Source organism: Oncorhynchus clarkii, chromosome 30 (assembly GCF_045791955.1).
Source record: "Oncorhynchus clarkii lewisi isolate Uvic-CL-2024 chromosome 30, UVic_Ocla_1.0, whole genome shotgun sequence".
Lineage (NCBI taxonomy): Eukaryota > Metazoa > Chordata > Actinopteri > Salmoniformes > Salmonidae > Oncorhynchus > Oncorhynchus clarkii.
In genome coordinates, this window is record NC_092176.1 from 21,615,180 (window position 1) to 21,630,635 (window position 15,456).

General features: G+C 43.0%; 1 protein-coding gene across 1 annotated transcript; it reads right to left on the minus strand.

The window, feature by feature from the left end:
- Positions 1 to 327: 327 nt before the first annotated feature.
- Positions 328 to 15,456, minus strand: LOC139390068 (transmembrane protein 119-like). Its single transcript, XM_071137189.1, has 2 exons — positions 15,312 to 15,456; positions 328 to 1,471 (listed from the first exon to the last, which is right to left on the minus strand). The coding sequence occupies exon 2, from the start codon at positions 1,454 to 1,456 to the stop codon at positions 644 to 646; it is 813 nt and encodes a 270-aa protein (XP_070993290.1). The 5' UTR covers positions 1,457 to 1,471; positions 15,312 to 15,456; the 3' UTR covers positions 328 to 643.

A 15,456-nucleotide genomic window follows, 5' to 3' on the forward strand; every position in this document is an offset into this window, starting at 1 on the left:
TCAGTCTCTCGATGTGCAAAACTGATAGAGACATACCCCAAGCGACTTACAGCTGTAATCGCAGCAAAAGGTGGCGCTACAAAGTATTAACTTAAGGGGGCTGAATAATTTTGCACGCCCAATTTTTCAGTTTTTGATTGTTAAAGTTTGAAATATCCAATAAATGTCGTTCCACTTCATGATTGTGTCCCACTTGTTGTTGATTCTTCACAAAAAAATACAGTTTTATATCTTTATGTTTGAAGCCTGAAATGTGGCAAAAGGTCACAAAGTTCAAGGGGGCCGAATACTTTCGCAAGGCACTGTATGTCTTTACTATAATTCTACAATGTAAAAAAATAGTACAAATATAGAAAACTCTTGAATGAGTAGTTGTGTCCAAACTTTTGACTGGTACTGTATATACATATGACATATACTGTATATATATTTTAGCAGTCAAACCTGAAATTCCTTCTGTTTTAAGGCCTTTGTATGCTAACTACACCCAGTTATCTCTGTATGCTAAAGGTGCCGACAGAGTCAGATTCCACAGACAAGTTTGGCACACAGCAGCTGACGTACCCAGGGAGTTCCCTCTGCAAAAGAAAAGGCCTTAATCTCCTTTTTTGCTAGTTTGCATGGTTGGAGCCCCAACCTATACTTAGTGGTTTGCCTTCCGCAGGTGGCAGGTGCAGACCATGGGCTGGCTGGTGCTGGAGCTCTGCGGCACCTCCTCAGCCTTCTGGCCCTTGTGCTTAGACTCCACTCTGCGCGTTTCCTCCTCCTCTACCTCCCTCACTTTCTGGACCTCCTTCGGTTTGGGCTCCTTACCCACCTTTTCCCCCACCAGTGCGGTGGAAGGGGTGCGCAGATTCTTGGGGGTTCCCTGGATCTGGACCCTCCTGGCAAAATCAGGCCCGTCATAGACCCTACTCTGGACCTCACTGGAGGGTTCAACTCCGCCAGCTGTGTCGCCCATATATTTCCTGGGTGGGTTGGCAGGGGGTTTGTAGGCCTCCATTTTGCGCTTTTGGCTCATGGTAGCGGCACAGCAGATGATGAAGATCATGACGATGAGGAGGGAGGTGACCACAATTATGATCAGCATATTATCCTGGAGGAAGTCCACCACCCGGGTGAGCATAAAGTCCTTGAAGCGGATCATGGTGATGGTGATGGTGTTGGTGATGGTGCTGACCAGGGTGGGGGCTAGGGTAGTGGTGGGGGAAAGATCAACAGGGGCGACGTCGACGGGGGCGACATCGACGGGGGTGACATCGACATCTGGGGCGACATCGACGGGGGAGAGAGGGTGGTGGGGGCCATCGACGGGGATAATGAGATCCGGCTCCCCTCCATCACCACTGCCATCCATGGAAATTCTATAGACCAGGGGCACATGCACTGCATACCCATGACCCCAGAGGAGAACCATGCTCACACATGCCAAGTGAAGAATCAAGTGGTTACTCATCTTTCCTTCAGAATCCTGTAAAGACAAGAGCGAGACATTCAATACAACATTTCTCAAAATTGCAGATGGTTTAGAAAATGTTTTGATGTCAAATTCATGACTATTTGGGCTGATTTCAAGAATATAGGCTTTCATTTTCTGCATCTATATAACAGCAGCTACTGTAGGCCTACAACATGCCTCCCCACTGAGCACAAACTGGTTAAATCTTTTATATATTGAATTTGCTTCCACTACAAGCAACAAAAAATAGCCTGGGCAGCACCTCCTACTGGAGAGTTGATACATCTACAGCTATTCCTTCTGTCTCCCATTCAGGGCTGCAACCTGGTCTCAGAGCATTATGTATGTAAATTCGACACTCCATTTTGTATATGTTAGGTTTTGTATTGAGTTTCACCCCCTTTTGCCCTCAGAACAGCCTAAATTCTTCGGGGCATGGACTCTACAAGTTGTCGAAAGCGTTCCACATGCTGGCCCATGTTGACTCCGATGGGTGTCCTTTGGGTGGTGGACCATTCTTGATACACAAAGGAAAGTGTTGTGTGACAAAACCCAGCAGCGTTACAATTCTTGACACACGTCGGTCAGCCTGGCACCTACTACCATACCATACTTCTCCAAGATGGCGTAGCAGCAAGACGTGTTTTGTCCTGTGTAAATATTCAGCTTTGTTTTTCTGTATACATATCAATCTCTTTTTCCATTTTCAAGTTAAATATACCTTCCTGCAACCCGCCTCACCCAACGTGGTATGGATCTGCAATTTTTTTTAGACCTTATAACTAGAACCTCCATTAGAAGCTAGCCTTCAGAAGCTAGCCAGTTAATTAGCTAATTGGTTTTTAGTCATTGTTAGCCACTGCTAGCAGTCTTTACCTTTAGCACAGACACCAGCCGCTAGCCCGGATAGCCCAGATAATATCTGGCATTCTGCACAGTGCGATATCAGCCCTGAGCATATCGGACTGCTTTTTTTCTCTCCACTACATCACCGGATTCCTGCCGCAAGCTCCGGACCATTACACCGGGTCATCGCAGCAAGCTAGCTGCTACCGAGTGGCTATTGTGTCTAACGCTCGCCTAGCATAGTGACGACTGCCGAGCAGCTCCCTGTTTTGTCCATTGCTGCTTATTGGACCCTATGATCTGTCGGCCCCAGCCTCAAACTCAGGGCCTGTGTCTAGCTAACTGACCCTCTCTGCCCATTCATCGCCATTTACCCGTTGTTGTCTTAGCCCTCCCAATCAACACCTGTGATTGCTTTATGCCTTGTATACTGTTGTTTCGGGTAGCTCTCATTGTTTTGTTTTACTGTGGAGGACCTAGTCCCGCTCTGCATACCCCGGTTATCTCCCATGCCCCACCCCCCACACATGCAGAGACCGCACCTAACTTAATTGGCACCTCCAAAGATGCAGTCTCTCTCATCGTCACTCAATGCCTAGGTTTACCTCCACTGTACTCGCACCCTACCATGCCCGTCTGTGCATTATGCCCTGAATCTATCCTCCACGCCCAGAAGTCTGCTCCTTTTACTCTCTGTTCCGAACGCACTAGACGACCAGTTCTTATAGCCTTTAGGCGTACCCTCATCCTACTCCTTCTCTGGTGATGTAGAGGTTGACCCAGGCCCTGTGTGCCACCAGGTGCTCTCATTTGTTGACTGCTGTAACCAGAAAAGCCTTGGGTTCCTGCATGTTGACATCAGAAGCCTCCTCCCTAAGTTTGCTTAATTCACTGCTTTAGCACACTCCACCAACCCTGATGTCCTAGCCGTGCCTGAATCCTGGCTTAGGAAAGCCACCAAAAATTCTGAAATTTCCATCCCAATTACAACATTCTCTGTCGAGATCGAACTGCTAACGGGGACGGAGTTGCAATCAACTGTAGAGATCCCAAACCCTAACCCTGCAGAGTTCTGTCCTACTATCCAGGTCTATGCACAAACAAAGAGCTACTACTTTTAAAAATCACTCTCTCCACAAATAAGTCTCACTGTTGCCGCTTGTTATAGAACCCCCTCAGCCCCCAGCTGTGTCCTGGACACCTTATGTGAATTGATTGCCCCTCATCTATCGTCAGAGTTCGTATTGTTAGGTGACCGAAACTGGGATATGCTTAACACCCCGGCCATTTTACAATCTAAGCTAGATGCCCTCAATCTCACACAAATCATCAAGGAACCTACCAGGTACAACCCCAAATCCGTAAACATGGGCACCCTCATACATCCTGACCAACTTGCCCTCTAAATACACCTCTGCTGTCTTCAACCAGGACCTCAGCAATCACTGCCTCATTGCCTGCATCTGTAATGGGTCTGCGGTCAAATGACCACCCCTCATCACTGTCAAACACTCCCTAAAACACTTCTGCGAGCAGGCCTTTCTAATTGACCTGGCCCAGGTATCCTGTACGGATATTGATCTCATTCCGTCAGTAGAGGATGCCTGGTTATTCTTTAAAAGTGCCTTCATCACCATCTTAAATAAACATGCCCTTTTCAGAAAATGTAGAACTAAGAACAGATATAGCCCTTGGTTCATTCCAGACTTGACTGCCCTTGACCAGCAAAACATCCTGTGGCGCACTGCACTAGCTTTGAATAGTCCCCGCGATATGAAACTTTTCAGGCAAGTCAGGAACCAATATACAGTCAGTTAGGAAAGCAAAGGCTAGCTTTTTCAAACAGAAATTTGCATCCTGCAGTAATAATTCCAAAAGGTTGTGACACTAAAGTCCATGGAGAATAAAAGCACCTCCTCTCAGGTGCCCACTGCACTGAGGCTAGGAAACATTGTCACCACTGATAAACCCACGATAATCGAGAATTTCAACAAGCATCGCTCTATGGCTGGCCACGCTTTTCACCTGGCTATCCCAACCCCGGCCAAATGTTCTGCACACCCCGCAGCAACTGGCCCAATATCCCCCCACTTCTCCTTCACCCAAATCCAGACAGCTGATGTCCAGAAAGAGTTGCAGAATCTGGATCCCTACAAATCAGCTGGGCTAGACAATCTGGACCCTCTCTTCCTAAAATTATCTGCCGCCATTGTCGCAACCCCTATTACTAGTCTGTTCAACCTCTCGTATCGTCTGAGATACCTTAAGATTGGAAAGCGGCCGCGGTCATCCCCCTCTTCAAAGGGGGGACACTCTAGACCCAAACTGTTACAGACCTATATCCATCCTGCCCTGCCTTTTCTAAAGTCTTCGACAGCCAAGTGAACAAACAGATCACCGACCATTTAGAATCCCACCGTACCTTCTCCACTATGCAATCTGGTTTCCGAGCTGGTCATGGGTGCACCACAGCCACGCTCAAGGTCCTCAACAATATCATAACCGCCATCGATTAGAGACAGTACTGTGCATCCGTAGACATCGACCTGGCCAAGGCTTTCAACTTGTCAATCATCGTATTATCGGCAGACTCAACAGCCTTGGTTTCTCTAATGACTGCCTCGACTGGTTCACCAACTTCTTCTCAGACCGAGTTCAGTGTGTCAAATCGGAGGGCCTGTTGTCCAGTCCTCTGGCAGTCTATGGGGGTTCCACAGGGTTAATTTCTCAGGTCAACTCTTCTCTCTGTAGATATCAATGTCGTCGCTCTTGCTGCTGGTGATTCTCTGATCCTCCTTTACGCACACGACACCATTCTGAAAACATCTGGCCCTTCTTTGGACACCGTTAACAAACCTCCAGATGAGTTTCAATGCCATACAACACTCCTTCCATGGCCTCCAACTGCTCTTAAATACAAGTAAAACTAAATGCATGCTCTCCAACCGATCGCTGCCCGCAAGGGCCCGCCCACCTAGCATCACTACTCTGAATGGTTCTGACTTGGAATATGTGGACAACTATAAATACCTAGGTGTCTGGCTAGACTGTAAACTCTGCTTCCAGACTCATATTAAGCATCTCCAATCCAAAATTAAATCTAGAATTGGCATCCTATTACGCAAAAAAAGCCTCCTTCACTCATGCGGCCAAACATATACTCGTAAAACGGACTATCCTACCAATCCTTGACTTCGGCGATGTAATTTACAAAATGGCCTCCAACACTCTACTCAGTAAATTGGATGCAGTCTATCACAGTGCAATCCGTTTTGTCACCAAAGCCACATATACTACCGACCTTTATGCTCTCGTTGGTTGGTCCTCGCTACATATTCGTTGCCAAACCCACTGGCTCCAGGTCATCTATAAGTCTTTGCTAGGAAAAGCTCCGCCTTATCTCAGCTCACTGGTCACCATAGCAACACCCACCCACAGCACGCACTCCAGCAGGTATATTTCACTGGTCATCCCCAAAGCCAACAACTCGTTTGGCCGCCTTTCCTTCCAGTTCTCTGCTGCCAATGACTGGAACAAATTGCAAAAATCACTGAAGTTATATCTCACTCACTAACTTTCAAGCATCTGCTGCCAGAGCGGCTTACCGATCGCTGCAGCTGTACACAGCCCATCTGTAAGTAGCCCATCCAACCAACTACCTACCTAGTCCCCATATTTGTTTTGTTTTTCTCTGCTCTTGTGCACCAGTATTTCTACTTGCACATCCTCATCTGCACATCCATCACTCCAGTGTTAATTGCTAAATTGTAATTACTTCACCACTATGGCCTATTTATTGCCTTACCTCCTTACTTCATTTGCGCACACTGTATACAGATGTTCTATTGTGTTATTGACTGTACGTTTGTTTATCCCATGTGTAACTCTGTTGTTTGTGTCGCACTGCTTTGCTTTATCTTGGCCAGGATGCATTTGTAAATGAGAACTTGTTCTCAACTGGCCTAGCTGTTTAAATATAGGTGAAACAAAAAAATACCCTGTTCAAATGCACTTAAAACTTGCCCATTCACCCTCTGAATGGCACACATACACAATCCATGTCTCAATTGTCTCAAGGCTTTAAAATCCTCATTTAACCTGTCTCCTCCCCATTTACACTGATTGAAGTGGATTTAACAAGTGACATCAATAAGGGATCATAGCTTTCACCTGGATTCACCTGGTCAGTTTATATCATGGAAAGAGCAGGTGTTCTTAATGTTTTGTGCTACTCAGTGCACTTAGCATGTTAGCTAACCCATCCCCAAACCTTTTAGCTAACCCTAACCATTTAACCGAACTCCTAAACTCCAAGCCTAGCTAGAATTCATAACATATATACGTTTTTGCAAATTTGTAGCATATTGTAGATTTTGCTAATTCGGAACATTTAATACGAAGTGTAATTCATAACATATCATACAAATTATTGATAGACATCCACAAATGAATACATACCATACAGTATCATACCAAAAGGAGTGTACTGGATTTATGTACAGAATAACAAAATGCTCTGAGACCAGAGTGAGGGTTTAAACCAACCCCAGCACTGCTTAGCTTTGATATTTGTCACTGACCATTACCAAAATTATGTAGTGAGAATGATTAAGTAATTCCAACAACTAGGTTCAACAGAGCAAATTATTTCAATCATACAGTATATTGATTCTGCTATTTAGGCAGCATGTGAGTTTCAAGTTTGGGGAAGCAGATTTTCACCTTTAAATAAAGCACCTTTAAATAAAGCACCTTTAAATAAAGCACCTTTAAATAAAGCAAAATCTGTTTTCAAGCGATTGTATTTTGAAATATTGCATTGTGACTGGCTGGGCCTCCACTTTTCACTGACAGTCGCATCTCAACAATCATGTATTTGATATTTGCCACGTGCTTAGCCCAATTGCACACGCTGTCATTCCCTCCTGAATATAAGCAATGCGAATTAAAACAATCCATAACTAATTTTAAAAACAAAAAATGTAAATCATGCTTTCAGGATATATATATATATATATATATATGAATGAAAAATGTGACATGGCCGGTGGCCCATAGCCTGCTAATATTTATGTTTCTGTATTATTTTTATAATCTAGCGGATGTCACGTATACTCAGATTCAAAGTCAATATGGCACTATGAATTACTTTGAGAGGAAAGGAGGGTACTTGAGAGCGCGGTCATGAGCTCCCACATTTTTCAGCATGTTTTTAAAAATACATTTATAGATTTTTTGGGATGTACATATACAGGATGCTACCCTAAACAACATAACCTTCATTCCAAATCTGAACAGCAAACCTACAACCTGATTTTGGATGGAATTACTTGGAATGCTTCCTACACAAGGATTATTATTCCCAAACTGTACATCAAATGCTCTGGCAAACAAGCAGAGACCTGAAAACCCCATCCAACCTGGAGCTGAGTGAGTAATGCTTAGCGTGAAGCAATTTTTTTACTTTCAAAAGCCAAGAAAAATACATTACAATTATATTTTACTTAATAAGGACTGAATGCTCAGGCTACCAAGCTTTGCTAGGACAAAGAGATACAACTTCAATTAGCACTGACGTGTTAAGCGAGAGGTGTCGAAGTCACCCCGATCCAGAGGCCTTGAAGCAAGAAATCTTCCTACAGAAATAAAAGCTTCTCTGAAGTGAGTGACACCTACTCCCATTGCCTGCTGCTTGGATTCCACCTGACGATCTGCCCCCGCCCCCCCATCTCTCCTAAGCATTCACTCGTCTCCACAACACACTGTTGGGGCGAGTAACTCTGAACTTACAACGGCTAGCCCCAAGTCATTATATTTTTTTTCTTGTGCATTTTGCTATTTGCCTCATGACTTCTGCATGCTTTGTTGACTACGAACTTTCTTTACCCAACCGTGGGACAGACTGTTTGTTCCCACACTCGGGACTTTTGGCCTCCCATCCCGTTCTATCACCTCTCGCCCGCTTTGAATTCATGTTACCTGATGAAATTGCTGTACAATATGATCTTGTTGCCATCTGATGCACATTCAGATGTCATAAAACCAGAGCTCTCCCTGTACTATGCCATGCCTTGATTGTATTACTGTTGATGATATCTGGAAATGTGCATGTACACCCTGGCCCATCTACTGTTACTAGCCCCAATTCTGACCTGTGCTCTGATATCTGCTTCACTGATTCCTGCTTCCGTAAAAATCTGGGGTTTCTGCACGTTAACACTAGAGGCTTATTACCTAAAATGGATCAATTGAAAGTGTGGGTTCACAGCTCCAATCCAAATGTGTTGGTCATTACTGAGACGTGGTGAATTGAATTCCGATGTTAACCCTTCTGGTTATAACCTTTTTTGGGCGAGACAGATCTTCCAAAGGTTGGGGAGTGGCAATCTTTACCAAGGATCACCTTCAGTGCCTTGTTGTCTCCACCAAGTCTGTCCTAAACAATTTGATTTTCTGGTTTTAAGCATTAAAAACTTTCAAATAGCTCGTTGTTGACTCTTGCTGGGTGCCATCGTCCTCCATCAGCACTGGCCTGTACCCTACCTGCCCATAGCTCTCTCCTGGCCCCTTACACCAAGTCTGAATTGTCCTGCTAGGTGACCTAAACTGGGACATGCTTAAACCACCTGACCAAGTCCTAAAACAATGGGACTCCCTACATATTTTTCAGATTATTTCCAATCCCACAAGGTATGACTCCAAACACCCAGAAAAGGCTACTCTTCTTGATGTTTTCCTCACAAATAATCCTGATAGGTATGGTGTTTTCTGTAATGACCTTAGTGATCACTGTTTTACAGCCTGTGTTCGTAATGGCTGCTCAGTGAAACGACCTGTCCTGATTTGTCATAGACGCTTGCTAAAAAACTTTAATGAATTGGCCTTTGTATAGAATCAGCTTGATCCCCTCTTTCTAAGATGAATGGACCTTATTTTTTTTAATTTTCAGTGGTATTGTTAACAAACCCCACCCTCATAAGGAAAATGAGAATTAAAAACAGGTTCAGTCCCTGGTCCGACCGTGAACTTGCAGTTACTCCACCTCAAAAATTGCATTTGGCGAAAGGCTCGGCACACGCATACTCAGGCTGACCGGCTCTCGTTCAGGCAAATGAGAAATAAGTGCACTCAGGCTATCCGGAAGGCCAAATTAGTTACTTTAAGGAGCAGTTCTCTCTGTGGGTCTAACCCCAAGAAGTTCTGGAAAACAGTTAGACTTGGAGAATAAACTATCCTCCTCACACCTTCCCATGTCCCTTGATGTGGATGTTACTGACAAAAGCACATGGCTGAGCTCTTTAATCACCACTTCATTAAGTCAGGATTCTTATTTGACTCAGCCATGCCTCCTTGCCCGTCCAACATTTCCTCATCTCCCACCCCTTCTAATGTGACTATCCCCGATGCTTTTCCCTATTTTTCCCCTGCCCCACTACAACATTTCTCCCTGCAGGCAGTCACTGAGTTCGAGGTCCTAGAGGAGCTCCTGAAACTTGACCCCAAAAAAACATCTGGGTCAGATGGTATAGACCCTTTCTTCTTTACGGTTGCTGCCCCTATCATTGCCAAGCCTATCTCCAACCTTTTTAACCCATCTCTCCTTTCTGGGGAGGTTCCCAGTGCTTGGAAGGCAGCCACGGTTCGTCCTTTGTTAACTTGGCTTTCGAAGACTTTAGAAAGGCAGGGTAGGATGGATATAGGTCTGTAGCAGTTTGGGTCTAGTGTCTCCCCCTTTGAAGAGGGGGATTATCGCGGCAGCTTTCCAATCTTTGGGAATCTCAGACGATATGAAAGAGGTTGAACAGGCTAGTAATAGAGGTTGCAACAACTTCGGCAGATAATTATAGAAAAAGGGGGTCCAGATTGTCTAGCCCGGCTGATTTGTTGGGGTCCAAATTTTGCAGCTCTTTCAGAACATCATCTATCTGGATTTGGGTGAAGGAGAAATGGGGGAGGCTTGGGCAGGTTGCTGTGGGGAGTGCAGGACTGTTGACTGGGGTAGCCAGGTGGAAAGCATGGCCAGCCGTAGAAAAATGCTTCTTGAAATTCTCAATTATCGTGTATTTATCGGTGGTGACAGTGTTTCCTAGCCTCCTTTATATATGCTATTTGTTTTAAACATGAGCTGGTTAAAAAAATATTAGTGTGTGTCTTTTGTTTATATATGGTTGATATTGCTTATGAAAATAAATATTGTAAAAAAATAAAAAGAGGACAATGTCTTGCCAGTCACTGGTACAGAAATGGCTGAGAAACAGTGTACTGTACTGCCAATGTTCTGTCAGCATTACTGCCTGTGTCCAGTGCTTGATTTGAGCTGGACACTGCCGGAACAGGATCCGACACCTCTCAGTTATGGACTGTTTCATTCCAAAACCCATTTTACCTCTCGTGTCATGAAAAATAATGTTCGCTATTTGTAATGTAAAATGTTTTAAAAGCAGTTAATTTAAGTTGCCTCCTCTGTAATTCTCATGTCCCCAAAGCTTGGTTCAATTTCAAATGGGATTTATAGTTTTTAATAAATATGTTGGAGTCTCCCTCTTAACCAAAAATACAAGTTAAATAATATAATTAGAATAGAATTAAGTCAAATCAAACTGTTTTTAAAGTTCTATTTGATTCTAAAAGATTTTTGATTGAAATGGAGATAAATCCAACATATCAATTATTAATTTGTAGCCAAACAGGAATTGAAGCCAGACTCAGTGGCACAGTTGGACCTGTCGAAGCAGAAGAAGAATCTCCTTTAAAATGTGTATATTTGGTTGTGTTGACAAACAAACAATTCAATATCACTTTTGTAATACGGTAAATAGCCTATTAATTTGTCGACAAGTTAAGAAATTGTTGGATTCACATTTCCCTCAACCAAAAATGAGTTAAAGAATAGGAGTAAGCCAGTGGCTCAGATTAAACTATCCAAGCAGTAGATACATATCCTTAATGTTAATATTTGGTTGCATTGTCAACCAAACACAATATCACTTTTGTACATTAGGCTATTTACTACCTTACAAACTAATGTAACAGTGTTTATTCAACCTTAAAAAGGGCAACTCCACCATTTAACCTAATTTTCATCATCTCCAGCACAATACCAGTGTCAACATGTGAAAATGGTGCATTTTTATGTTTTGTAGAAAAAAATATATAAAGTTAAAAAGTTCTCCCCAATGACATAAAAAAATATATAAAAAATATGTGATTTTCAAACACACATTGGCTGTGACGTTGGGAGAAAGAAAATACGCTCCCTTGAGCTAGAAACTCGTAGCAAGTTTTGAAAATCACTTTCTTTCCATTTAATCCTTCCCTGTGATGTCACAAAAGCATTTTTATAGACCTTTTCAACCGCAGATCATAGAAACGCACTGTATTCACAGGAGATGATGAATATGGAGGTTAAAATCAGGGTCGCAGGTCTGTGGGAATCTTCACATATGTTAAAAGAATCTGCACAGAATCTCAAAAAGGCATTGATTACTTGCACCATGTACTTTAATGTAATCTCAATGTAATGCAAGCCAGATCATTTGGTTGTGCTTTTAGATCAAGCACAGTGATAACACATTAAGTTAAAATTAAGACTGATTTTTCATTCAAATTTGGTTGTGTAGTTATATGGTTGAAAACACAGTGACAGCACATTGGGGGGAATTCAACAAACTTTTGGCTGTGTTTTTGAGTGTGTGAAAATAGGTTGGAATCTCAACGTATCTACCAAATACTTGTCACGAGTCCGACCGAGGGTGGTTTCCCTTCCCGGGCGGGTGGCGCTCGGCGGTCGTCGTCACCGGCCTATTAGCTGCCACTGATCGTCTTTCCTCCCCCTCCTTGTATGTTTATTAATAGCACCTGTTTATGAATGATTAGTTTGTCTTTATTAGACAGCCGGCCCGCCTGGTTGTTGTGCGGGATTATTCATTGTAACCTTCGACTCTGTTGTAGAGGTACGTGTTAGTGCCTGGTCGTGCATTTTCAGTTGTACATTTTGATTCCCTGTGTTTGGGGCCGTTACTATTGTGAGCACCCTGTGGTGCGTTGGTGCTATTAAAGAAGCACATCATTGCACTCTCTGTCTCCTGCGTTTGACTCCACACCCACGACACCCGGAGCATTACAATACTACCCAATTGTCCATGTTGAAATGAGGGTGTGCCGAGTCTTCCTTTCTCTCTACTAAGGATGGATGGGCAGTTGGGTTTCTACTATTAGAATGAAGAAACATTCAATGGTTTGACAGTACAGAGGATGGAGTTTGTGTTATTATAACTCAGAACAAAGTAGAAACCTCTCAGGTGTTGCTCATGTTCCCAATTACCAGATCCATCTAGTTATACAATCACTACAGAAAAGTACAGCCACAATAGTTCTCCCATTTCACATATTGTATTAAATCTATTTTAACTGTCTGTAGCCATTACTTATATGGGGTGGAGGCCGGCAGTTTGGTCATGGTTTAAATGTGTAGTGGAGAGAGGCCACCCATCCACCACACCAAAGAGAGGAGAAAGCTATATATGCCGCAGAGAGGCGTAGGATACTTGTGGCTGTGGTCTCCATTTACACTGGGCTGCAGCACGCTAACAACAGGCTGCGGCAGGGATCGGATGGGGTATTTCTGCTCATAGGGAAAGCCTGCATTCAGCCTGCCTTAGGAACGGGTGCACTTACAGTATGCCCTACAGAGAAAGAGTCAGTCTCAAGAAGCAGCTAATGCAGTTCAAAACGGTCTCTCTCTCCTAACATAATATTACACACCAGTATCTCACAGCCCAAACTCTAAATCTGTAGCTTCACTCCGTCAGGAAATACATGTAATTACACAGTGCTGCTTACTACTCTGGTGAGAATGGCTGGCTTCTAATCAGCCTTGTTACATTCAACCTCTGAAGCCTTACTCCTTACTGTAAATGTGCCCATCATGTCTCTCGTGTGGTTATGCATACAGTATGTATGTACTTTAGTCATACTAAAATGGATGGTTAGCTTGATCTCCTCACCCATGTATGTTCAGTCAGGAAAGCTACAGAGCCATGTGCGCTGTGACTGGACCTTGGTATTTACCAGACATAATTACATCTTCAGGAATAGTCTCCTGGTTGGTCATCATCATCTCTACAGTCCATCCACTGAAAAACACTAAAAGAATCATCCTGAATTCCTCCAGCCATCTTCACCTACAAGCTCCAATCACCACCATGTTATTGTGACTTTTACCCCTCTAAATATTAAGACTAACTTTCTAATGTGACATTCACCATAATCATCTTTTTAAACATTCTATTAGCTGGAGGACTCAACCTCTCAAACTTTGATATTTCTAAACAAATGGACTCGATCATTCAAAACCAAAGATATCCATCTATGTTAATCTACCCTTTTGAAACCGTTTCTTATGTCTTCATCAAAAATATAAGACCACAACTGATCTTGTATGACAAATGAAACGTGACAGTACCTGTAACTTTAATTTCCTAAAAACAGAAACATTCCCCATTGTCCCCGTTTCTTGTCCTTAAGTTGACAGGTTTGTCATACCGTACAAAGTCTACAGCAATCAAAACTACCATTTATTCTTGTTACCCATACAGTACCAGTCAAAAGTATGAACTCACCTACTCATTCAAGGGTTTCTTTATTTTTACTATATTCTACATTGTAGAATAATAGTCAAGACATTAAAACTATGAAATAACACATTGAATAATGTAGTTACCAAAAAAAAGTGTTAAACAAATCAAAATATATTTAGATTATTCTTCAAAATAGCCACCCTTTGCCTTGATGACAGCCTTGCACACTCTTGGCATTCTCTCAACCAGCTTCATGAGGTAGTCACCTGGAATGCATTTGAATTAACAGGTGTCCTTGTTAAAAGTTCATTTGTGGAATTTCTTTCCTTCTTAATGCATTTGAGCCAATCAGTTGTGTTGTGACACGGTAGGGGTGGTATACAGAAGACAGCCCTATTTGGTAACAGACCAAATCCATATTATGGCACGAACAGCTCAAATAAGCAAAGAGAAAGACATGAAGGTCAGTCGATTGGGACAATGTCAAGAACTTTGAAAGTTTCTTCAAGTACAGTCGCAAAAACCATCAAGCACTATGATGAAACTGGCTCTCATGAGGACCGCCATAGGAAAGGAAGACCCAGAGTTACCTGCTGCAAAGGATAAGTTCATTAGAGTTCCCAGCCTCAGAAATTGCGGCCCAAATAAATGCTTCACAGAGTTCAAGTAACAGACATCAACTGTTCAGAGGACACTGCATGAATCAGCCCTTCATGGTCAAATTGCTGCAAAGAAACCACTACTAAAGGACACCAATAATAAGAAGAGACTTGCTTGGTCCAAGAAACACACGCAATGGACATTAGACCGGTGGAAATCTGTTATTTGGTCTGATGAGTCCATGTGAGATTCTTGGTTCCAACCGCTGTCTTTGTGAGATGCAGAGTAGGTGAACGAATGATCTCCGCATGTGTGGTTCCCACCGTGAAGCATGGAGAAGGTGGGATAGTGCTTTGCTGGTGACACTGATTTATTTAGGCGGCGAGTGATGGAGTGCTGCATCAGATGACCTGGCCTCCACAATCACCCGACAACTCAATTGAGATGGTTTGGGATGAGTTGGACCGCAGTGTGAAGGAAAACTATCCAACAAGTGCTCAGCATATGTGGGAACTCCTTCAAGACTGTTGGAAAAGCCTCCTACATGAAGATGGTTGAGAGAATGCCAAGGGTGTGCAAAGCTGTTTTCATTGCCAAGTGTGGCTATTTTAGAAGAAACTAAAATATATTTGGATTTGTTTAACACTTTTTTGGTTACTACATGATTCCATGTGTGTTATATCATAGTTTTGATATATTCACTATTATTCTACAATGTAGAAAATAGTTCAAACAAAGAAAAACCCTTGAATGAGTAGGTGTCCAAACTTTTGACTAGTAGTGTCCTAACCGGGAATTAAACCAAAAAAGAAAAGGTGTGTACTTACAGATGCTGTCTGGCTGAAGTGTCTCCTCTGGACTGAATGGTAGAGGGATTCTAACAGCAGAGAGAGAGAGCAGAAGAAAATTGAGGGGGAAAAAAAAGAGGGAGCATCCAAGTTGCCACCCTCTCATGTAACTTCCAGTATACTG